The sequence below is a fragment of the Bombus bifarius genome, unplaced genomic scaffold, assembly GCF_011952205.1.
Source record: "Bombus bifarius isolate JDL3187 unplaced genomic scaffold, Bbif_JDL3187 scf7180000008039, whole genome shotgun sequence".
NCBI lineage: Eukaryota > Metazoa > Arthropoda > Insecta > Hymenoptera > Apidae > Bombus > Bombus bifarius.
Genome location: NW_022884409.1, coordinates 394,662 through 417,408, shown reverse-complemented (window position 1 = coordinate 417,408; position 22,747 = coordinate 394,662). Strand labels below are relative to the sequence as shown.

General features: G+C 41.6%; 5 protein-coding genes across 13 annotated transcripts in view; 3 read left to right on the top strand and 2 right to left on the bottom strand.

Annotated features, from left to right (window-relative positions):
* Positions 1-10,018, top strand: part of LOC117207611 — a 121,219-nt gene extending 111,201 nt beyond the window's left edge. For all 5 annotated transcript variants that reach the window (XM_033447986.1, XM_033447987.1, XM_033447988.1 and 2 more), the window contains 2 exons: positions 6,390-6,599; positions 7,490-10,018. In XM_033447986.1, coding sequence (XP_033303877.1) covers positions 6,390-6,599; positions 7,490-8,128 — 849 coding nt within the window. In that variant the 3' untranslated portion in view covers positions 8,129-10,018. The remainder of the gene's footprint in view (positions 1-6,389; positions 6,600-7,489) is intronic.
* Positions 10,019-10,188: 170 nt separating this feature from the next.
* Positions 10,189-14,428, bottom strand: LOC117207636 (zinc transporter 7). 3 transcript variants are annotated; one of them, XM_033448021.1, is made up of 3 exons: positions 14,125-14,301; positions 13,273-13,447; positions 10,189-12,866 (listed from the first exon to the last, which is right to left on the bottom strand). In XM_033448021.1, the coding sequence occupies exons 2-3, from the start codon at positions 13,302-13,304 to the stop codon at positions 11,774-11,776; spliced, it is 1,125 nt and encodes a 374-aa protein (XP_033303912.1). In that variant the 5' UTR covers positions 13,305-13,447; positions 14,125-14,301; the 3' UTR covers positions 10,189-11,773. The 3 variants fall into 3 exon arrangements, with proteins under 3 accessions (XP_033303912.1, XP_033303914.1, XP_033303913.1); XM_033448023.1 differs by lacking the exons at positions 13,273-13,447; positions 14,125-14,301 and adding an exon at positions 14,405-14,428; XM_033448022.1 differs by lacking the exon at positions 13,273-13,447.
* Positions 14,292-15,925, top strand: LOC117207641 (40S ribosomal protein S25). The gene is made up of 3 exons (XM_033448031.1): positions 14,292-14,733; positions 15,322-15,414; positions 15,607-15,925. Exons 1-3 carry the CDS (start codon positions 14,731-14,733, stop codon positions 15,868-15,870), a joined length of 360 nt encoding a protein of 119 aa, XP_033303922.1. The 5' UTR covers positions 14,292-14,730; the 3' UTR covers positions 15,871-15,925.
* Positions 15,926-16,046: 121 nt separating this feature from the next.
* On the top strand, positions 16,047-18,145 carry LOC117207637 (testis-specific serine/threonine-protein kinase 1). Of its 3 annotated transcripts, XM_033448026.1 has the most exons (5): positions 16,047-16,380; positions 16,458-16,570; positions 16,828-17,001; positions 17,062-17,727; positions 17,810-18,117. In XM_033448026.1, exons 2-5 carry the CDS (start codon positions 16,487-16,489, stop codon positions 17,981-17,983), a joined length of 1,098 nt encoding a protein of 365 aa, XP_033303917.1. In that variant the 5' UTR covers positions 16,047-16,380; positions 16,458-16,486; the 3' UTR covers positions 17,984-18,117. The 3 variants fall into 3 exon arrangements, with proteins under 3 accessions (XP_033303917.1, XP_033303915.1, XP_033303918.1); XM_033448024.1 differs by having other exon boundaries at positions 16,047-16,570; XM_033448027.1 differs by lacking the exon at positions 16,828-17,001 and having other exon boundaries at positions 16,047-16,570; positions 17,810-18,145.
* Positions 18,146-18,201: 56 nt separating this feature from the next.
* LOC117207633 (unc-112-related protein-like) overlaps positions 18,202-22,747 on the bottom strand; it is a 38,262-nt gene continuing 33,716 nt past the window's right edge. The window contains exons 3-8 of the mRNA XM_033448017.1: positions 21,732-22,000; positions 20,977-21,396; positions 19,965-20,393; positions 19,602-19,814; positions 19,302-19,538; positions 18,202-19,219 (exon numbers count right to left, since the gene is read on the bottom strand). Of these exons, the coding sequence (XP_033303908.1) occupies positions 19,019-19,219; positions 19,302-19,538; positions 19,602-19,814; positions 19,965-20,393; positions 20,977-21,396; positions 21,732-22,000 (1,769 nt within the window). The 3' untranslated portion in view covers positions 18,202-19,018. The remainder of the gene's footprint in view (positions 19,220-19,301; positions 19,539-19,601; positions 19,815-19,964; positions 20,394-20,976; positions 21,397-21,731; positions 22,001-22,747) is intronic.

Below are 22,747 nucleotides of genomic sequence, written 5' to 3'. Positions count from 1 at the left end.
TTTCATCGTCCATTGCCGTTTCTTCGTTCCCCCTGAATTATTCGGCAACGACCAGCCTGAACCGATGAAATAACGTTGGCAAGTTTTAACGATAAGAAACGTGATGCATCGAATTCGCCACGACAACAGGTGTCTTCGATGGCAATTACTTTCACCACGCTTCCACGGAGATGGACGTTGATCGTTCTACTTGAGACGAAGCGTGCGCGTTGCAGTGGTAAGTTTAATTAGAAGCGGTCGTCAATTAAGAGCGAAACTTGCTCCTTGTCTTCGTCCTTTCCGCTTTTCGCTTCATAAAACGCTTCATCTAGTCGCACCTAGTCGATGGTATCCCCTCTATGTGTGTACATATATCTGCCGAGTATATAACATAAATACTTCTCTCTCGGTTCCTTCCATTGAACCTCTTAACCTTCTCCCGGGGTTCTATCTCCGCCTAAGCCATTGTTGGCGACGAGCCATTGTCTCTGATACGAGTAGGAGTAGTGGCTCGCGAAAGGGGCAAGACAACCGAAAAGCGGCAGAGGCGAAAGAGAACACGACCGCGAGATAATCCTAGCAGGTGCGCCAGAGGATTATCCTAAAGTGGGTAATTAATTATCAGCGATACCGGCCGACCGAGGAAAGTAGAGAAGATAAAGGACAAGTGACTTGGGTATTGTTTAGTCCGCATACTAATTGCTATGGGAGGAGTCAACGTGGAAAGAGAAGTTCGATCTTCTTCAGAAAGGAGAGAGAGCTAAGCCGTGGCATCGACGCGAAATATCGTTGATCTTTTTGTCGTTGCCTCGCGTCGTAGAACGTCACGTCGTCGACTTACAATGGATCCTGTTTGCTTTAGTCTCGGTTGGAACTTCGTTAACTAATGCGAGCGTACGTGAAGATGGAAATGGCTTACGAGCTCATCGTCGATAGTTGTGGGCGCAGCGCGTTCCCCTAATTAGCAAGCAGTTAATGTTTCCAAGTACCTCGGCCGTCTGAAACGTCTTCATGAATAATACAGAATGACCTATTTTATCACGTTCACCTCAAACACGAACTCGTTGTTCTCGCTGAAAGCAACGTTTAAGTAGAAGCTCGCTGGAACGCGACACCCACATTCACGACGTTTAAAATAGAACAAGAATTCGACAAATATTCGTTCCATTTTTACCGCAGACTCAAAGATGCCGGAATGTTCGCCGCGCGATAGACGATGATATTGGCTGTACGAAAAGCTCAGCTGTCAACGGACTGACGAAACACCGAGTCGTTTCACTGAATCTCGTAATAACTTTTCCGCTTTAATTGGAAACCTATCGTTATGCAGGTTGCGTCAAGAATGAAATTCACGAGCTGCCTTTGACCATCCGGTCAGACGGACTGAAAGAATTATACGCCGTAAAATCCCCTTTGTAGGAATTATCCGATCGACGCGACGTCTGGTAGGGGCCGCTCCTTTTCTACTGACTGAGCATTAAAGCCTGTTTCTACTACCGATTCGAGACTCAACCACCGTGAGCTCCTTTGTTCCTTTTCTTCGTTGCCTTCCGTCTTCTCGTATAAAATGCCATCCGCCATTCTATTTGTCGCAGGCGTACCAGAAGCCGCAATAGTAAAACCAAAAGAAGAACGAGAAGGAAAATAAAAAAGCCGAGATTTCTGTCCTCTTCTTATCGTGAAAGGTCGAACGAGCAAATGGAAGAAGAAAAAGTAGAAAATTTCGAATGACGATATGACCAATCGTAAAAACCATCTATACCACTATACTGTATGAAATACCATGCACCTACATATGTGCCACACATACATGACACGAAGCTCGTAAAAGAAGCGTAAGAGAAGAAGAATTTGAAAGAGTCTACCGCGGAATTACCATAAAATTCGGGATTACTCGTTCGACTTCTTATTGCTTCTTTGTCCTTTCTCGAGACATCTTGCGGTCCCTACGATTTGACATTTGACATTGAACCAGATTGATACGAAGAAAACGAGGGTAAATGCATCTCTTCGATAAGACGAGTTTATCCGCAGGAAACGTGCAACGCGTTGTTCTCTGCGAGATTTACGTTCGTAGCCGCTACTTCTTTATTCCGAATGCAACGTCCTCGCGACCAATTTATTCGAATTGCACGTCGAAAAGGCCGCTAATGATTGCGTGGAATAAACGAATCGGAGCGATCGGCTCGAGTTCTTTGATACCTCGAGGACAAAGTGTATTGAAATCAATTTCTGAAAGTGTTCAAACACATACGGGGGTGTACGGACGTTGGAAACGCTTGAAGCGTCTCGACGCGATCACGAAAAATGTGATTTATTTAAAAGCAAGAAGACACGAGCGAGATTTCGCCTTTGGCTAAATAAAGCGAACGATATCGAAGCAAAATACTAGACGGACAAACAAGACATATATTCGCGACGCGGCCAAATGGATTCTCCATTATTAAAAATGCTGCCGTTTGCTCGTCCGTGTGATTCAATTTACTTAAATCTGCCGGCAAAACTCGCCAGCTCTGGCATCGCTGCATCATCCGACGCAGCTACATCGTTCCGTAACCAATTTCCCCGGGAAATAGAATACAGGAGAAATGGCGCATTAAGTGGACAAATCGATCATTGCCGGCCGAGTGGAACGACCTGGCCATTACTCGGAAACGCTCGCTCAAACATCTTCTTATTTATTATCCACCTGTGACGCGGTCCGAGCTTGGATGATTTATAACCTTTTCCTTACACGCAGCGTCAGTCACGCTAATCAAACGTTAATCAAGTGCGGAATATTTCACGCATTCTACGACTTTCCAAAGTTTCCAAAGTTGGAGTTGCTAAAGTAAAGACAGAGAGATACATAAGTAAAGCAACGTTAAATTTCTCTATAAATGGAGATCACAGGAGAAGAAGATGACAAGTACATTCTTGTTGATTTTCTAATTTCCATGTCATTCATCTTCTATCGTTCTTCAATTTTGATCGAATCACGGCATCGTGAAATTTCTGATACTCGTTGCATTCGACTCGTGTAACAACTCGATCCAGAAACAATTCGTTTAAATTCGCCTAGATAAAGAGTATAGTCGAAATATGGGATTCTCAGACGCCATAAAATACGAGTGCGCAGGGGCCCCGAGGTTTTCCAGACCGCTCAACGTCGCCGGTAATATTGCCCGCGATAAATTACGCGGCATCCCATTCTAGCGCGACTCCCTCCGCTCGAACATTCTTTTCCACGATCCTGACCAGCGTCTATGGGGCTCGTTGAAAATCTCCATGGAAATGCCGCCGCGTCTGACGTATCTCGCTCCTCTTCGTTCCATTATGCAAAGCGATCCTGTGAAACGTTTATTCAAAACAACGTGAGAATTTGCCCGGTAACGGGAACAGCTCGTCTGAGAAAAACATGGCCGGAGATCAATCGTAACAACCCTCGCGGCTTATCTTTCTCCGACTTCGGTTTACTTTACGACATCCAGTACAAATCGATATTCATATTCGACAAACGTCGCTCGTCGTATCGCGATCGCTGTCAAAAGAGATAAAAGCGCGCAAGCTCGAGTTTGTCTTGAAATTGCAGCCGATAAAAACCAACGTTCTAGATTTCTCGTCCCTGTTCTTAGTTTTCGAATGGGTTTATCGGCGGACCGATAGCGCAACGCTGACATTTAATCGCATTGGTAACGAGGGTAAACTGTGCAGCAACGTGCACAGGGGGTGATCGTGGATGAAATGTGGGCTGGAATCTCGGGGAGCGCGTAATTCGCAGAATATCCAGGATAAATTGTACAACCGTAAAATCCTACCGGTGGATGGATGATATCACGCGCAGAAACAATGAAGCGGAACGAACCCGGCCAGATTTAATTTAACGCACGAGGGTGATTATAAACAATGCAGCTCGTTCAAGTCCTCTCTCTTTCTCCCTCCAGCCTCTCTATTCTCTTCCGTTGTCCCTGTGCGCCGCTACCGCGGCCGCGACATTATTGTTCGGCATGTCACGATCCGGGATGATTTCCATTTAAAAAGAATCGTGCCACGGCAGCCGATTCATTGAATTTATGCGGCCACTCTGGTATTTTTCATCGAACTCGACCGGACCGTCGCCGTTTTATGTATGACACGGTATCAACGATGCCGCGGACGAAAAACAATTTTCGAACGACCATCGTTCTCCACGATGAACGCGTCCCCCGGGCTCGAACGTTTTCGTTGTGATTTTCAGCGATGACGTTCGTGACAAAAGTTGCACCGACGGAACGAGATCGCGAGCCGTGTTCGGTAGTCGCAACTTCTCGTCGAAAGCGCGCAAAACAGCCGTCGATCGTTAATGATGTCAAGTACGAAGCAAACGAGAAGTGATTCGCCGAAACGTTCTCCGCGAAAGAGATTACTTCGTGACTTTGTATTTCAAGGTATTTCGAGAGTTTTTAAATTCGTGGACCGGAAGCCTTTTGTACTTTGATCTCTGGACGGTAATCGTTTGTTTTCATGTATTCCGAGCAAGAGTCTTTTAGAAGCTTAAACGTTGGAAATTCGTAGAATTTAGTCGGTTTAATCGCTTCCACTGGTTCTTGAGGGATTGCTGTTTCGTTAGCAAGTACTTAACGAAGAAAATTCTCCGGCGTGTCGACAAGTAGCGGAGGTTCGTTATATTGGCCGAGAAGCAAGGTGTAATCGCGTTCTGCCGGCAGTTGGTCTGCGCTGGTCGTAATTTCGGCCAATTTTCCCAGCATTATTCAAGCCGAGCGAGCGTTCCTCACGAAAACTACCTTCGTAAATCACGCGATCTGTCGGTGAAATTATTTCACGCGGAAAAAGAGCCGAATACCTCTGGAATCGAGCGCGAGACGGAAGAACTCCAAAAGACGTACGAATTCGCGTTTCTTGTGAATTTTAACAGCCTTAAACCCGGTGAAACCTCGAAAGAAATAAAACGATCGAGTAATTCGACCGAATAAAGCGACCACAAGACTACAAAAACGTTTCGCAAGAAAACGAAGAGACGTGAAACGGGAAGCACCCAGCGCTCCCGCTAATACGTTTCGCGGTAAAGGGTAACGACACAATTTTTTTACCACCGTAGACGGATTAATTTCGGTGCAAGGCCGATGAAATAGAAGCGGTCGATTAAAATACCGAGCGACACTTGTTGCGCCGATTATCGAGTAAACATTTTTAAACCGCGGCTCGTCTGCGAGAACGTATTTCAGGCGGCATACTAACCCTCATGAAATATTCTTCTGTATCGATTCGTTCAGCCCCATTGAACCGCGTCCAAACAACGAACAAACTCCACTCTAGGCCCGAAATCTCCCATAAAATATTGGTTCTTTCAATCGTTCTACGATTCCTCTCCATTCGAAACGTAATTTCCCTTCAAAGCTCCCACGCTGTTCGTTGCTTTCGTCCTGGCTTTTCACAAGCCACGCGAGATTCCCCGAGGGATCATCGCGCGCCCGAATATAGGGTACACGCTCCGTTCCACGCTTAGTTCTCTATCGCGACATTGGGAACAACCGTGGCAAAGTAGAACGTAGCCGTTCGAATCGAAGAGGTTCGACTCTCAATCAAGAAGAATCAATCTGAAGCAGCACGTCGTTTCGCACAGCTTAACGACGTCTCTGTTGGAAACTGTGTCGTCTAATTGGGTCACGCTATTTCCAGACGGCGCGTTCCGATATGAATCTTGAAAAGCCGAATGCACTTCCCACGCGTATGTCCTCGACGAAGATCGTTACACCGGAGATTTTACACTTCCGCGTTTCGCTCGTACCCCTAGGGTTTCTCGTGTTTCGCGTTCCAATCTTTCGTTGATCGTATTGTACGTGCTATTCGAGCGGTAACACGACGAAGAGCAACGCGACGCGATCGCAAACCCGATTTGAAGATTAGTCGTAGCTTGTTAACTTTCGTATTATCGTCGGAGCTTCATCTTGCACCGCGCAGCGAACCCGTGCGATCCTGTAATCTCGGAAGTCGTCGTGTCTGCACACGTCGCTTTGTTCTCGTCTCATTGCCGAGGTTACGTAATACTGCAAGCGATTTCGGCGTCGCGACGCTCTTAGACAAACCACTTTCTCGTTTAACGTCGTTCAGCAGCCTACGTTAATAATGGAAACCGCTGTCTATCAGTGGATCAAAGAGTCTTTGGGCGAATCGCGAGCGGATTTCCCACATTCCACTGATATTACCCCTTTGTCTTGCGACGTCGTGTCACATACGTCGTTTGGAATTACAGTTACAATTCGGCAAAGATAAATTGTAATCGTAGCGAAGCCTAGTTTCGACTCTGACTTTAGCTTCGATTCTCCAGGTCGAGCAATCTGAATAGAACATCTAAATAGAAATTCAATTTTTTGTTTGGACTGTCAAATCGAAGGATATGGAAACAATGAGAGATACGATCGATGTTGCAGGAATCCGACAGCCTAGCAGTTTTTTCTGAGCTGCTCAGATATACGAGCGTCCGCGAGCTAAGTCTTTGCAACGCCCGACTACATCTGGCCGTGCACGAGGGTCCTTTGGCAAGATTAGGGCGTCGAGACGACGCCGGGGCCGAACTCCTGAGAGCCGCGCCACCTCCAGCCTGCCCCGCAATTGTATTCCTCAGGCTGGCCGGTTTTCAAGTAAGTAATCCTCTTTTCCAGGCCACCATCCCGCAGGGTAATGAAAAGGATCCAGCTCGGACTTCTGATTTCACCGCGAGTTTCGCAACTACGAATTAGATCATCGGCCGTCTTTTAACGAGTCGACGAAACTGATTCCCCGATGGTTAGACGTTCGAAATGAGAGATGGTTCTCTCTTCTCGAGGAATCTTCTCTTTCGAGTGGCCTCTCTCTCTTTGTGCCATAAATAGAGAGGTTAATTGGACCGTATCGAAATGCAGACTACGATATCTCATTGTAAGGACGACCTGAAAGCAACTGCTGTTCCTCTCGGTTATTCTCAAAGTGCTTCGAGGGACTCCGGTGTTAATGCTCGTATCGCGTATACCAGAACAAGAGGGTAACGACGCGTTACGTTCAACTGAGAACTCTAGCCGACGTATCGAGTTGCCAGAGGATTCGACGCGAAACGTCACATTCGAGACGCTCGTGTCCAGTGGAACCAGCCGATTCGTAATTCGAGGCCGACGATGATTCGTTTGTGGTTTGGCCAGCGGTCATCCTGACCGCTGCACATTATTTCTGCTGCTCCGGGAACTGGTCTCGGCCATTCTGTTACGTCGTAAAGCCAACTACGACGATCGATATTGCGTTCTTCGATTCGTTACGTAAATCTTGGAAAAGTAGACACACGGGAGGCAACGTTTCCTCGAGGCGGCTCCTCCAAATTTTCCCTTCCTTTTTTCACCCTACGGTGAGAATCGACTGATCAGAATTCGTGCAACGACCCTCGAAATTCCCATTCGTCTTCGTTATTCGACAGCCTGTACGGTCTTCTCCTGTAATCGAAAAAGAAAGGAACGAGAATTGTCGTGAACAAAACGGTGCACAGCATTATTTCTGATTCCAGGTGACAGTGAACGATCGTCTGGCGCTACGAGGGCCTCTTCTATTGCCATTCCTCGCGGGCTTCACCGCTCTCAGCGAGCTGGACCTCTCGTTGGACAAATCCACTATAGGAGGCAGCAGCGGATCTCTGCTCTTCATCGACGACAAGATCCTGCAGCAATTCTTCGCCTGCCTCTCCTCTCACTTTAGGAACCTACAATCCTTGAGGATCAATTTCTGGCGAGTTACCTTGGAGGACAGCGAGAAGACGATGAGGCAGATCGCGAAATACCTGAAACTGTGCAACCTGAGCTTCTTAAAGGCGAATGGATTGATCGTGACCGACAGCGCGAAGAAGGTGCAGATGGAGCACGTGTTCGTGCAGACGATCCTGACTCATCTTCAGTACTTGACTTGGCTCTGCCTGGACGGAGTGGATTTGACTGAGAGCCAGGCTTCCAGTATCGGGAAATGCGTAAGAGATCGGTTCCCAGGTACTTCGTTGGAGATCAGCGCCAAAGACGTGCACGTAAAGTCCGTGAAGGCCTTGGTTGCCGCGATAGAAGAAGGAGGAAGGGCGGAAGTCGTGTACACCGGTGGATCAAACTGTAGATTGAAGATCACGAAGGTGCAGAAGAGCAGCAAGAGCAAGAAAAAGTGAAGAATTGTCGGAACACCCTTGGTTATCAACGATACGGAAGCTTCTTAATTGTCTGGCCATGGAAGAACGTGGCCATAGAAAAATAACGATTGGAATTTGATTGTAGATGAACGAAGTATAGAAAATGGAAACGTACGAAGTAGAAACGAGAGATGTTGATTGCGCGTGATTCTTGAGTATCCATGAGCGATCCGGTGAAACGGATATCGAAAAAATTGAGAGGCTAAGAGGATGTCTAGGATGAGAATATAAACGCGTAGTTTTAGGAAGATACGAGATCGACGATGTTAGCCATAAGAGGCATGTAGAATAAAAAGACTACTCATACAACGGAGGAAATAAATGGAGAACGAGGGAAGAATGAAATGAAGCCGACACTTTGTGGATTTTCGTCTTACTGTGATTTCCTTTTCTGCGCATCATCACTTTCCTAACGGTATAGATCATAGATCATAGCATTGTTCGCTCGAATGTTATTCTAGATACTCCGTTAAACGCAGAAAAATGTCGAGATCGTAGAGATAGGATCTTTGTTTTAAAAGAGATAGAGTGTATTCTTTTGAGGGAGCGAGGGAAGGAGAGAGAGAGAGAGGGAGAGAGAGAGAGAGAAAGAGAGAAAGTAAGGAAATGGAAAAGGGTGGAAGAACGAAACGAGATAAAAATTTATCGCGAGACCAACACGTATACACACACGCATACGTACTAACGAGAGAATATTTAAAAACAAATAATAAAAAAAGATATAAAAAAGAGGCTGTTGCAACTAGATACGTTCGTTGTTGTTAGATGGAGTGTAAAATATGATTCAGAGTAATATATTATTATTATTATTGCCATTATTACGATTACTATTATTATTCCTACGATTATTAGTATATTCTGATCACGATTATTAAATGTTACGATCGATTGAATTGCAATCGACGATCCAAGAGTGAAATGGCTTTACCGGATGGCGCGTTGTTGGAGACTTGAAGAAATTTTATAAATTATATTCTATAGTAGCGGGTAGAAAGAAAATACGTATCCAGTGAGAAAGAGGCGTCCTCGGATTTCGAATTATGCGATTACACGCTAAATAGAAAACGATGGCTATTATATTGTATAAAAATAAGGAAACGAAGAACGAGAAAGAATACAACAAAAAATATATATCTCTGCGAGTAAAAACACACAACTGCCAAATCGTAACGTAGAGTTTAATTCGCGATTATCGGTATTATATCACGAGTTCGTTATATTTTAGGATAAGCGCGATACGACGATTTTTATTCACCGATCGCCGAACTAGAACGCAAGGTGTAATTTTCTGCCATCTCTTTGCCAATACCGAGCAGAAACCACGAAAAGAACACGATACTGCCATATACCTTCGACGAAATAATAATAATAACAATAATAATAAAAAGCAAGAAAAAAAACGAGTTTAACGTGAAACAGATCAACGAGTAAGTTCGATCGGATTCAGTTCAGCTTTACATGAAAAGCAGTTCCACGGTGTTCGCTCGATTTTTCGTACCGTTAGCGAGGAAACCGAAGTTTTTGATTCCCTTTTATCGTCCACTTTAGATAGCCAGGTATAGCCTCGCAGGGACGACAGTTCCATACAGTTTTTCATTTTTGATAGTTTGCTATGTACATAAAACACCGCACGAGACACGAAAGCATCCTTATCGAAGGTACGATCTGTTAAATTTTGCGAGACCGTTTTAAGGAATAAACTAATTCAAACGGCGGGAGACTGAAGCTGACACCATACGCGCGCACGTTGTCCAATGCATTCAAGATCGTTTTATCGTGTGGAATCAGCTTCAGCGATTTTATTATAAATATTTATGTATTTATATGTGTATACATATCCTTCAAATAAATGTAATATGTGTTTGAAAATTTCTTAGAAATTCCCTATATATTCCCTATATAGAAATCAGCATATCTCTTGTTGATGGGTATTTCTAATGGCCTCAATTATGTTAAATTAAAACACTCTCTATTTTCTACAAAAAGATTCTACTAGTAAAAGGACCGTAAATGAGACAGATCAAAGATTATTATAAGTATTTTTCTTTATTATTTACACTTTGCTTATGTCGAAGATATTCTCTTCAAAATTTTTCGTTTATACAATAATTAAATAAAACGTAACAACGTTGGCTTTCATTTCAGAAATTACATAGCTCGTCGTGGTAGTTTCATCGAATAGCGCTGCAAATAATGCGTTCGTCTCAGTATAAGATGATACAGAAACTTGATAGAAAAATTCCTCTCTACGTTCTTACTAAGTATTCTTATTAATTTCTATGAGGTTCCATTCCATTTTATCAATATCTATATTTTGGCTTACATCATCACAATCTCAAGTATACAAATAATATACCTTGACTATAATGGAATGTCCTGGTCATGTTTAAAATTTATGCTTACAAATCTGTCGTTAATTCTAATTTGATAATCACTTTTCCAAAGATGTATTACAACATGAATGAAAATAAATGGGTAACGCTTTCCGTGAATGCGAAATATGGTATATGAAACTTTCTAAATGAAGATGCTTCATTTCGTTTCAATTATGTGCGATTAAATGAAATGTACGAAGAAAATTTCATTTGCAACGTTTAAGAATCTTCCTATTGCTATAGGTATTTTGATATTATTCGCAATTTGTCTATCGGATATTTATAGAAATGATGTTTCATCAATATAAATATACTGACTATGCGCGTTAACCATTCGTAAATATTTAATACGAATGGGATGAATCTACTTAACGCGGATAATATGTCGAAAATATGATAAATTATAAGGAAAACACAACTTCGTTTAGACATAAGAATATCGATTTATATTACACTTTGTAAAGTTATATTTATATAAGGTATATTTCACACTTTCTGTATAGTAGTGACTAGCTGTCTGTAGCTGTCTGTATATGGTTATGGCCACCGTAATTATGTGCGAATATGATCTTTTCTTTGTCCTTCATTTTGCGCACAATTGACCATGATGTTTAAACTTTACCGTGAATAGTAATTGTATACAAATCAATGCAAAGACGACGTAGAAACATTTTTATAGCTATGGCTTAAATTAGCCCTGCAAAGATAAAAAGATGTAATTTAATGCAGCTTTGATCTTCGAAAATGCATTTAAATGCATTCTAATATAAAAACTCCGGTAGATAATACAAAACATGACGTGCGATTTTTTGTCGATAGATAGTACAGAGTTAAAGTTCTTGTAAACAGAGATAAGTTGCAATTTGATGGAAAAGTACGAATATCTATATTTACAACAGAATTATAAAGAAATGAAATCAATGATTTTCGTTCGTGATGGATGCAAGTAATCAAATGCGCTAATTTTACAAAATTGGCGTATCCTTAAGAGTAATATCGATATCCTGAGTCGCGAATTTTTATTATTCTTTCTTTTTCTTTTCTTTTAACTTCGACAAATTTTTTAAATAATTTGTAACCCAAGATGATATTCACTGTTGCTTAGAACAAGATATCTGCATAATTTTAAAATGGCAAGAATATTTTGCATGAGTGCAATGTTTCTTGCTTGCTTTTGACAAACTCCACAAATAGATACAGTCTTGGAGCACATGTAAGAACACTTTATGACATGCATGCTTTTCATAGATCACATAGGTGCATAATCTAGCTGAACAGTTAGATGCCTTACTCCAGCTGCTTGGAAAATCATTTGTGTGTGTGCTACAACGTATTTAGGCTCTACTGTTCTGGCAACTTCCAATTTCAAGCACCCAACGTACACATCTGAGCACAGTGTCCAGAAATGTGGATCTTGCACACTATATACCCCAGCTAATTGAGTCACCTTGTTATAACACTGTGGTAAAATGTGGTCCAATGCAGCTGGTTGCCTTTGCATCAGTATTTCCCACGAGTCTTTCATCAGGGAAAGCACACTTAAAACTATCAATACTGAGATCAGCATAGAACAAATTGGATCAGCTATAAACCAGCCAAACAAGCGCATCAGCACTGCTGATATAATTACACCCACAGATCCAAGAGTATCTGCTAAGATATGCAGAAAAACTCCTTTCATGATTTGAGAGTTTGTACCACTGAACGATGGATCGATTTCAATATCATGATGATCGTGACTGTGGCTATGATTCAAGTGAGAATGTGCATGACTTCCATGAGAATGAGAGTGACCATGTCCCATTCCATGGCTGTGTCCATGGCCATGACGGAATACATACATTCCTACTAAATTAACTATTAATCCCATAATGGACACAACCAGAAGTCTTTCGTGTTTTATCTCCGGAGGCTCAATGGCTCTTTCCACAGCTTCTGACATAATGAAGAGAGCAATAAAGAACAGAAGCAGAGCATTAACAAATCCTCCCAGAACTTCTGCTCTAACATAGCCATAGGAGTATCGTTCGTTTGCTCTCCACTTTGTAATAACTGATGCAGCCAAGCCAAATAATAAACCAGTACAATCAAAGAACATGTGGAAACTGTCTGATATTAAACCCAAACTGTTTGTCCATATTCCATACATTAATTCAACACAGGCAAAGGATAAATTCAATAAAAGAAATAAAAATAAATTCCTGGTATTTTTATCAGAGAATATTAAACGTTTCCATCCCAACAGCTTCTCCTTTATCCTACTGCCAAGATTCTTTGAATCTTTGTGCGAAAGTGGAAGCATTTTCTCTGGTACAAGCTTGTTTGCAGTAATGAAGCTTATCCTAAAAATAGAAAAAGTAATTTTTTAATAAAATGAACTTTTGTACTATGCTTTTCGAAAAAAAGTCTTTTCAAATGAACCTTTTCCTAATTAATTGTATTTATATCTTAACAGAAACATTTAAACAAAAAATCCTAAGCTTAACTTTGGTTTTAGGTAACCATAAAATTATTGACTTTCTTTTTGACATCTAATAGTCACACATAGAATTCAAAAATGCAGATCTTAACTTTAGAAATCCAGTAGTACAATATTTATGTATATATAAAACTAAACATTTTTAGCATATCTTACAGGTTATTATGTCAACATTTTATCCATCATTTGATTGGCCCGTACAGATGAACGAAAAACTGAACTTCGCCGAATATTATTATTGTATTATTGAAACCTCATTCAAGACTCACGATTCAAAATCCCGCGGCAAAATGGCTGTCATCCACGTGCATTTGTATACAGCCAGCGACTCCAATGATTGGACGGATCATGGATAGAAGTAAATATGGCGTCAAAGTAACTTGTACTTAAAATATGTTAAAACGCTCAACTTTACATACATGTAACTTTGGGACCGCTAGATTCCTGAAATTAAAACTAGCATCTTTTAATTCTAGGCGTCGAAAATTACCATAATATACAAAGAAAGTCAATAATTTCATGTTCTATAAACCGAAATACAATCAAATCTTGCACTTCAACAAAAATATTCACACGATAAAATTAAAAATATGTCGACAATGCACGGACCAACATACAGCTGAATAACGATACTCTCACTTAACTATTCGTCACATATATTAACGATGTCAGAAATTATCTTCCTAAATGAAACATATTGTTTACGATGAATTGCCACGTTGTCAACATTTTAGCTGTTCCATCCGAGTACAATAAAACTCCATTCACCTGTATAAAAGTTGTCAGGGGATAAACAATTTATACGATTATAGTTCATAGAATAGCAACTCAACAATTAAACCCAGTACTCTTCTCCATTCATATAATTGGTGTGCAAAGTCAAATAAATAAATTCAACCAACAAAAGTTCAGTTAATCAGTCATTAACTAAAATTTCACTTAGACAAGTGGAGTTCTATTGTATTTATTTAACGTTAACATATACAGTAATATAATAAAGATGTACGTGACATGTACGTAACGTAACACATACAGAATAAAAACACGATTGACACTAAGTTTCGAACAGTGAAAGGTATCTTAACCCCACATAAGGTAACGTTAAGAGAAGAAAAAAATACCTTCTTGTATAAAACTAAATACAAATGGACGTTCGTTGTTAATTAAATGACACCAAAAAGTATTCTTAGCGCGAATACATTTTGTCAGCGGGTCAAAGATATGAAAAACCGGGACTTAAAAACACACGGCGTGGCGCCATACTTCACACGTTACAGCCACTCCTCAGTGGTCGTGGTCAGTGACGACGACAGTGACTGACAGCGATAGCATTGACTAAGGACAGAGTAGACCTGACATTCACTTCTTTTTCGTGTTTTGGGAATTATCTGACACTCTTACCATTTTCATACCACACGCGAAGTTATTGATTCTCTATGGTAGTGGTTAGAATCATTGAATAAATACAGAATAGATTTGACATAAATTCAATGTCACTTATAATACGTATGATATATCTCATGAATTTATCTTAACAATTTTGCAATGAAAAAATTAATTTCAATAAAATGATTAATTTATCTACCCATAACTCAGTTACTTTTTAAATTTTCTAATATTTTTGAAGTAACATTGACTAACGCAGTAAAGTAGAGGGCACTAAATGAGATACGCATTCAAAATGGCGATATATTCACTTCCCTTTTCTTTCTGAATCGACGGCCATCATGGTGAGTATTTATGAGAAAGATCTTATTTCTATTTTAATAGTACTTACATAAAATAATTTCATCTATGTTTTAAAGATCCCATTTCTGTGTAGTGCAGTGTTATCATTTTGAAAATTAATTGGAAAGTTTTGTATGTATAATGTATGAATACACGGATAACCTTTCTGAGCGATTTCATCCACATGGTGTATACAGTGCAAATAAGATATTTCATTTTAAGACGATTTTGTTTACTTAGAATATTGTTTAATTAGTTTCAAAGGATCGAAATTAATTTATGTCCATTATACAAAATGGGAACTTATTTTGATTTCATAAACATGGCAGTTCTAACCTCTTCTCTTGACCCTATGTTTTGTTGACACTTTGAAATATTATTGAAAGAAAAAACAGTATTATAAAGTACATTATTTATTCTATATTTAGAGTTAATAATTGCTTTAATAAATCATTATGATGAAAAAACTCATTCTTGATTGCTTTTGTGATAGTATAATGCTGATTTAATGAGCCTGATTAATAACCAACATCGTTTCTTAATACTTATATCTTGTTGAACATTTGATCTAATTTTGTTTCGTATTTTAGCCTCCGAAAAAGGATACTAAGGGGTCTTCAAAGCAGCCACAAAAAACACAAAAGAAAAAAGAAGGTGGATCTGGTGGCAAAGCTAAGAAGAAGGTTTGTATGATAGTTGTTTTAAGTCATGGATTAATTTGTAAAATATGTTAAATGATGTAAACTTATAATCTTGACGAACAGTGGAAGTAAAAAGCTGATTTAATGAGACTGATACTATTTTATAAAAAAATATGTTTAAAAGAATAAATCTAGATAGATACCTAAATCTTTTCTTAATTTTATCTATTATAGAAGTGGTCCAAAGGAAAAGTACGTGATAAGTTAAACAATCAGGTGTTGTTCGACAAAGGCACATATGAAAAACTACTCAAGGAAGTGCCACAATACAAATTGATCACACCCTCCATTGTTAGTGAAAGGTTAAAAATTCGTGGTTCACTTGCTAGGAGAGCACTGATTGAATTGCAACAAAAAGGACTTATTAAGCAAGTTGTACAGCATCATGCACAACTTATTTACACACGTACTACTAAAGGTGATGATCCGGCTGCGTAATTCGTTTTTACGCAATGTATAATAACGTTTAATAAAAATTCTTAATAAATCCAAATATTGATTTATTTCACACCTAACATGTATATAACGAAGTTAGGAGCAAAAAATATATTTATAAAATATACCACGTGTATAAGAAGCGACTTGAACATACTTTTAAAGCGAATCTAGGCGAAATCACTCTCGAGAATCGATCGTTTGTTGTTTTTGAATATTATGGCTGTATTCGAATGAGACACGGATCTTTTCCTCTGCCCCGTTCCGTACCAGGTACAAGCTGGTGTCGACGCTCAAAATTCTAGTGTACACAGCCATTTGAAATGACAGAACGGTTCCCCGACTCGGGTTCATCGACGTGATAATCAGCGAGGCGTGCTCCGGCTCCTTGCGGAGCGTGAAGTGCTACATCTCTGGCGACAAAATTGACTGAATCACGTTCAAAGAAGATACGGGTAGGCGCCCCGAAGGGGGAAGTTGGAGAAACTTGTCACGGTACAGAATAAAAAGGAAGTAAGTTATCTGTACGAAGAAACGAAAGGAGACGAGAGGTGTGTAACGAAGAAGAAGAACCAGTTATCTGTTATCAGGATCCGAAGTCCAATGAAGATCCACTGGCATGGCCACGCAACTCAGCCCCCGAAATTCGGAGGTGAACGCTCTTGAGCAGCGGGGCTATCTTATTGGCAAAAAAATCGGACAGGTTATTTATCCCTAACCCTCTATTCCCCACCTGTTCGTTAACCTCTTCCAGTTCCCCTCTACCTGCTTTTTGCTCTGCAATATTGTGTCGTCTGTTTCTTTTTAAACTCTGTACGTTCCTTCAAACGTTCCCGCGTTCTCATCTCTTTCGTAGGACGAGCATATATTCTTTATACTTTTTATTTTTTGTAACCCGAATTCTTTTTATATTATCGTATAATTATTCCCGGAGGCAAACTGGAATTTTGTAAATGTTAGGGCTCGTATGCGACCGTACACCTGGCGGAATATGTGGACGGAACGAGCTCGAAGAAATTGCGATTAGCTTGTAAGATATTCGACAAAGAAAAAGCACCGCTCGATTTCCTCAACAAGTTCTTTCCTCGTGAACTCGAAATCCTTACAAAGATTGAAAATCCTCATATAATTCAAGTAAGACCAGAATGTTAACGGAACAATACGTTATTTAACGATCGGTAAAAAAAATTACAGGTGCATAGTATATTGCAGCGTGGTCCAAGAGTGTTCATATTCATGCGCTATGCAGACAATGGCGACCTCCTGGATTTTGTAAAAAGAAATGGTGTTGTACCGGAACAACAATCGAAGCTTTGGTTCAGACAAATGGCTTCCGGTCTGCACTACCTCCACGGGAAGAATATCGCCCACCGTGACCTTAAATGTGAGAACATTCTGTTATCCAGGAAGTTCAATGTCAAGCTTGCAGACTTTGGTTTTGCGAGATTCTGCGTTGATCACGAAGGTAGACGCGTTCTCAGCGAGACTTATTGTGGCTCTGCGGCATACGCTGCACCGGAAGTTGTTTCCGGTACCCCCTACAACCCAAAACTGGCCGACGTCTGGTCCCTTGGGATAATCCTATTTATCATGCTAAACGCCTCCATGCCCTTCGACGATTCGAACCTAAAGAAACTATTGAAGGATCAGATGTCGAGGAACTGGATGTTTCGATCCCGAGTACGGGAAACGGTATCTGCACTGGCAAAGAGTATCGTGAAACATATTCTGGAACCGGACATTACTTTGAGGCTAACGCTAGAAAGAGTTCTAGGCCATGAATGGGTACGCACGAAGAAAGAGAAACCTGGATCTCTTACTGGTCGATTAGTACATTCAGCACCGCCTATTCACGCGCAGGTGATTCATCTTAAATAAGAAACAAATATAAAATTTCCAGCACATTATGCGTCCACATTTTTTATAATTTACATTGTACCAGACTTGTGGAGGCGGAGGAAATTTAGTTGGAGCAGGGGCTGCAGGGGGTGGCAACGTACCCGTAGTACTAAGAGGATTACCGTCATTCAAGAATACTGAGAATCAAAATCATGGTACCATCGTAAAGGCTACGGACAATGCGGGAAAAGATACACAGTTGTCTGCCATTGAATGAAGAAACATAGGACCGACAAGGATGAACCAGCGTCGTTCGTGCGTCGAACGTCGACGAACACACGAATGTTTATAATACATTTTTTTTACATTGCTGATTATTGTTGATATATACATGGTTTTTAATAACGCATACTTTTAATAAAGAATATCACAGTTTTAATAGTGCATAATATCATGAATAGCGATCTATATAAATCGGGAATAAATCTAAGAGGATGATAATAATTAAGTTTATTGTACAACTAGCATCTATTAATATACAAAACTATAATTTTTGATTACACGTTCGGTAACGTGACATAATATAAGTAAGTAATAAGTAACGGTACAAGTAAATATATTTAATATATATAGTTTACACTAAAACAACAAATAATTTACACGATTCAATATATCCTCGCTTCTGTGTCAATCTCGCCCGGCATAGCACCCTCTCATGTTAAAACTACACGTACACGTATATTTTGCCTGAGAGAGATTGATCTGGGCGATCGAAAAAATCATAAAGAATATTATCTAGTGAGGTTGAGTCTAGAGGGCAACTCAAATATAACATGCTTATCCTTGTAAAAATATTAATCCGTTCGTGGCCTGGATTATCAGCATCGCGTGTACAGAAGGCGTGGTTTACTCTGGTCGATTTTGTGCGTGTTTCATTTGTAAAATATAAAATAACTCGCTATTATGCGCGTGTTGCTTTACAAACGATTTTTTATCTCGAGGTTGCAATGAATCACCCTTTTTATTTCGTACTTCGAGCGAATGATCAATTCGCCAAGAACAAGTCATTTCCTATGTGAAATAAAAGATGCACTCATCACGAGAGCAACAGTTGTATACAGACGATACAATTTCTCTATTTACAAATACTATAATAAAACGTCTAGATATAGATTTAAGTATTTTTTACAAATGTCAGCCAACGTATGGCGTTGTTTCTCAGATCAGAGTTTCCATTCTCACGAATAACAAACAATTTAACACTTCGATAAATGTCGCAGGTTTATCGAATGAAATATTTTTCCTCTGGTATCTAAACCCATCCACCGGTCAGTTTGTGGAACATCTCTTCGTTCAACGTTTGATTCGCCTCTTTCGATCGCATCGACAAGAATATATATCCTCCAATGAATTCGTGAACGACTTTACAGTCTGCAGACTGGCACTCAAAGATAATATTCTCTTCCTCGAATTGAACCATCATATGTTTTACTTCCCAGTTTACGTTCCATGCCTGTGTAAATAAGATGCCGATAGTACAAAGTCCTTTACATATACCAGGTCCTTAACAGTTATATACAGATAAATCCGCTCACCTTCATCGTATTGTATCTCCAAGTTTTCAAGTGATCGCCACTGTGCAGCTCCATCCGCATCAGCCTATTATTAGCGATCCCCAACAGTTCGTCTTTACTCTTTCCAGCGAATCTAACCACAAACAGAGAGATCCCATACTCGGGAAGAGATTGCCACGCTTTAATGTAGTTCAGTTTGGCCTCGATTAGAGGCAGATCTTTCACGTTAGCGTGTGCCTCCAAAATCCTCTGAACCAGCTACGAATATAGAAAAAAGAAATCAATTCCCGAAGAGAACAATTACAGAAACAAGTAACTTACCTTTCCTTTGAACTTCTTTGCGAATCTAGGCGCGACGTAATCTTCGGGCACAATATCAAGAGCGCTGGGATTGATCGCAGGTGCAGGGGCGGGCCTTTGCAATTGCAAGAAAGCCGTGATACTGTTTACCTCGCTTTCGTAAGAGGCGTCTGCGAGAGAACGCCCCTTCGCCGCTAATCTGCACGCCGCCATCCATTTCGCATATTGTTGTTCCTGCAACGAGCAACAGAGAACTCGGTAATTCCCACGCAGAGACGGTAAAGCCGCTAAAGTCACTTGATCTAACGGTTGCTAATTGCAGATTAATTAAATTTCAAATGCGAACGTCGGCGTGGACGAGGGCGGAGGCTGGGTGGTACTCACATTGTCGCATCTGATCCACATCTCGGTCATGCCCTCGGCACTGGGCACCTCCAACCTGATCCCGTAACGACCTTGCGAGAGATGGACATCGGGCGTGACCTCGCATCCACGCAAATTGATCACGTGGGCAGGCGACTCGGTGCTATTCGTCTCCTCCCGACTCTTGTATAGCCTCAACTGAAGGTCCCTGCACGTGACCCAGTAGCGCTTAAATGCCTTCAAGGTGAAACGCTTCGGCTTCAAAAAGCGAAGGTAGTCGCACAACTCGGGCACCTGGGTGATGTCGCTGGGGCCATTACTAATATTACTGCCCTCTAAAGTGACTTGAAGGTCCGTCAAGGCAGCATCAATGTCGTCCTCGACCGGAGAGGAGGCGCCATTGCTGTCGTAACTCGGCTGCGGTACGCTCGCCTGAAGATTCACTTGCACCTGCGTCACAGAATACAAATGTGTCCAATGTCCACCGCGTTTCTACCTTAGATAGGAGTTTCCTCTTTCTTGATCCGATAACCACGACAGAGAAACCGGTAGGCGTGTATCGGATCGATGATGCCAACGTTTTCTCGATTTGTTAATCGGTTTAAGAAAACGAGATTTGCATGGAAAGATAGAACCGAGCGGAGGCGATTTATCGTAAAGGCGGACGAGTGTCTTTAATTGGGCAAACGTTCCGTACGATCGTCGAGCAAACTTTTCTTACTTTCTGCGTTCCTATTTTCAGATGTCCCGATATGCCGATCTTTCCACAATTTTAGAAACGAATCCTCCGCTGCGATGTCTCGTGTCATCGTCAGCTATTTCAGTCTGCCGCTCGCCAAGACCGTCTCTGGACGTAGATATATATAGATCGATCCGGTCGGCGAGCGCCGGATGTTTGGATCGTGAAAACGTTAGCCGCGTAAACAATTGCGCAGCGGCTGGCCGTCGCGGTGCTACAGCGCAAATTCTCGCAAACGGAAAAGACTAAAAGGCTCGGTCGTCGTCGTTAGACCCAAAACGGTAAGAAAAATACCTGCAGCGCAGCGAACATGAGCATTTCCTCCTCGGTGCAGTCTATTTCTTCGGCGAGCAGCTGCCATTTGGCCTGCTCGTAAATCATGTTGATCCTGACAGCGTCCGTCTTCGGGTTCAGATCGTAGAAGGAGTAGAACTTGAATTTCAGCCTCAGGGTGTCGAATTCGCGTATTCCCTGTTCCATGATCGACAAGGACGAATCGAGCCAGGCCACGTTCATCCTGGCGCGTTCCACGAGGTTCTTCGGCCTGATCAATTTTGCCCGTACCTCCGGTGAGATGGTGGTCGGACTCTGGGCTAGAGACTCGGACAGCCCACCGTTCAATACCTCAAGACTCATAGTGCTATTGTTGGCGTTGAACGATCCGGTGCTACCAAAACCCGACGAGTTGTTGTTCCTCTTCCAGGTACCGGTTTGCTGGAAGAAACGCAGGCAAAAGAGCGAAACGTGAGTGTACGTTAGCACAGGCGAGATCGTGCTCGCAGCCGAGCAATAAATACATCTAATGACTACCGCCGGCCGGAAAAACGGGCCGCTCGCGAGAAGCAAATTAGTTTTCTGAGATGAACGACTTCGTAAGCGGTAATGATAGGCCAATATCGATAAATCATAGCCGTGGCAATCAGGTCGATCGGGGATTATTTATTACCATAACAGGTCCGGTCTGGCTCTCTCTGATATTCCCGATCCTATCGATCGACCAGATCCACGATACACACAACTAGTGGTTCGGTATAGAGATTCGTACTTACCGAGACGGGCGAGCTGATCGGCGTGCTGTGATTTCTGTTGTTGGGTGTGACCGGCGCGCACATGAAAGGGCTGCTCTGGTCCAGACTGCCCGTCGATCCTCTGGGACTCTGACTCACTGGAATGAACGTGTTCGTGTCCGCGGGGACGTTCCAATGGCCGTTCTTTTGATTCTCGATTTTCTTCTTCGCCGGAAGATCTTTCAAATTATATTTCAAGTGATTCGACTCAAGCGGTTTGCAAAATGATAATTCTTCTGGATGTCTGATACCTAAACGTTGCAATAGGAAACATTTATTTTAAAAACGTTGTCGAAATCTTTCGAAGATGTAACTACAACCGGTGGTGTCTTAATCTCCATATATTTCTTATTTTGCAATGATACACGGTTTGCATATGCTTTTTACCATATGTAATTTGTTCTATTACGAGAAAATAACGACAGTACGTAAGAGCTCACGCGTTACCATATCTATTTATGAGTATGACACGAGGCTATCGGCGAGGTCATCTGTCCGCTACTATGTGGACAAAAAACAAGAAACGAGACGTAATAACCGTCGCGGTGACGCGGATAAATAATTTCACGAGTTGGCAATTTCTATCGAGCGTCGTTTTCCCGTGGTGCGAGAGCTTGTTACACTGTGAAACCGTCTCGATTAATTACCGTGCCGCCCTACAGAAGAATATTTTCTCGGCAGAATTCTTCTTGCAACTGTAAGGCAAGGCGGCGCGATACAATGCCTTCATTATCGCGGCGAACCACTTCCTTGATTAAAAAAACTGCTCGTTAGAACAACCATGCTCAGCCTCGGACACGAAGGCTGGCGCGACCTTCGCGTGACTGGGAATTTAACAATTTTATTTTATTATCAGGACCAATTAGCACCATCACGGCTAGGTGTCGTGCGAACTGGCCGCCTATGCTGAAATTCCATTTTATAACGGCCGACCTTAGCGACCGTTTAACACCATCAAAGTTTCAAATTTCAAACCGATTTACACGTCTCGCTGCCAA

Excerpts from the sequence above, each read along its gene's own strand:
- LOC117207641 (XM_033448031.1), top strand. Across the intron at positions 15,415-15,606 it reads GTGGCAAAGCTAAGAAGAAG|AAGTGGTCCAAAGGAAAAGT; the intron begins GTTTGTATGATA and ends TATCTATTATAG.
- LOC117207637 (XM_033448026.1), top strand. The coding sequence starts at position 16,487 with ATGGCCACGCAACTCAGCCCCCGAAATTCGGAGGTGAACGCTCTTGAG. Across the intron at positions 16,571-16,827 it reads TTGGCAAAAAAATCGGACAG|GGCTCGTATGCGACCGTACA; the intron begins GTTATTTATCCC and ends TGTAAATGTTAG. Across the intron at positions 17,728-17,809 it reads CACCGCCTATTCACGCGCAG|ACTTGTGGAGGCGGAGGAAA; the intron begins GTGATTCATCTT and ends ACATTGTACCAG.
- LOC117207636 (XM_033448021.1), bottom strand. The coding sequence starts at position 13,304 with ATGACAGCCATTTTGCCGCGGGATTTTGAATC. Across the intron at positions 12,867-13,272 it reads TTGCCGCGGGATTTTGAATC|GATAAGCTTCATTACTGCAA; the intron begins GTGAGTCTTGAA and ends TTCTATTTTTAG.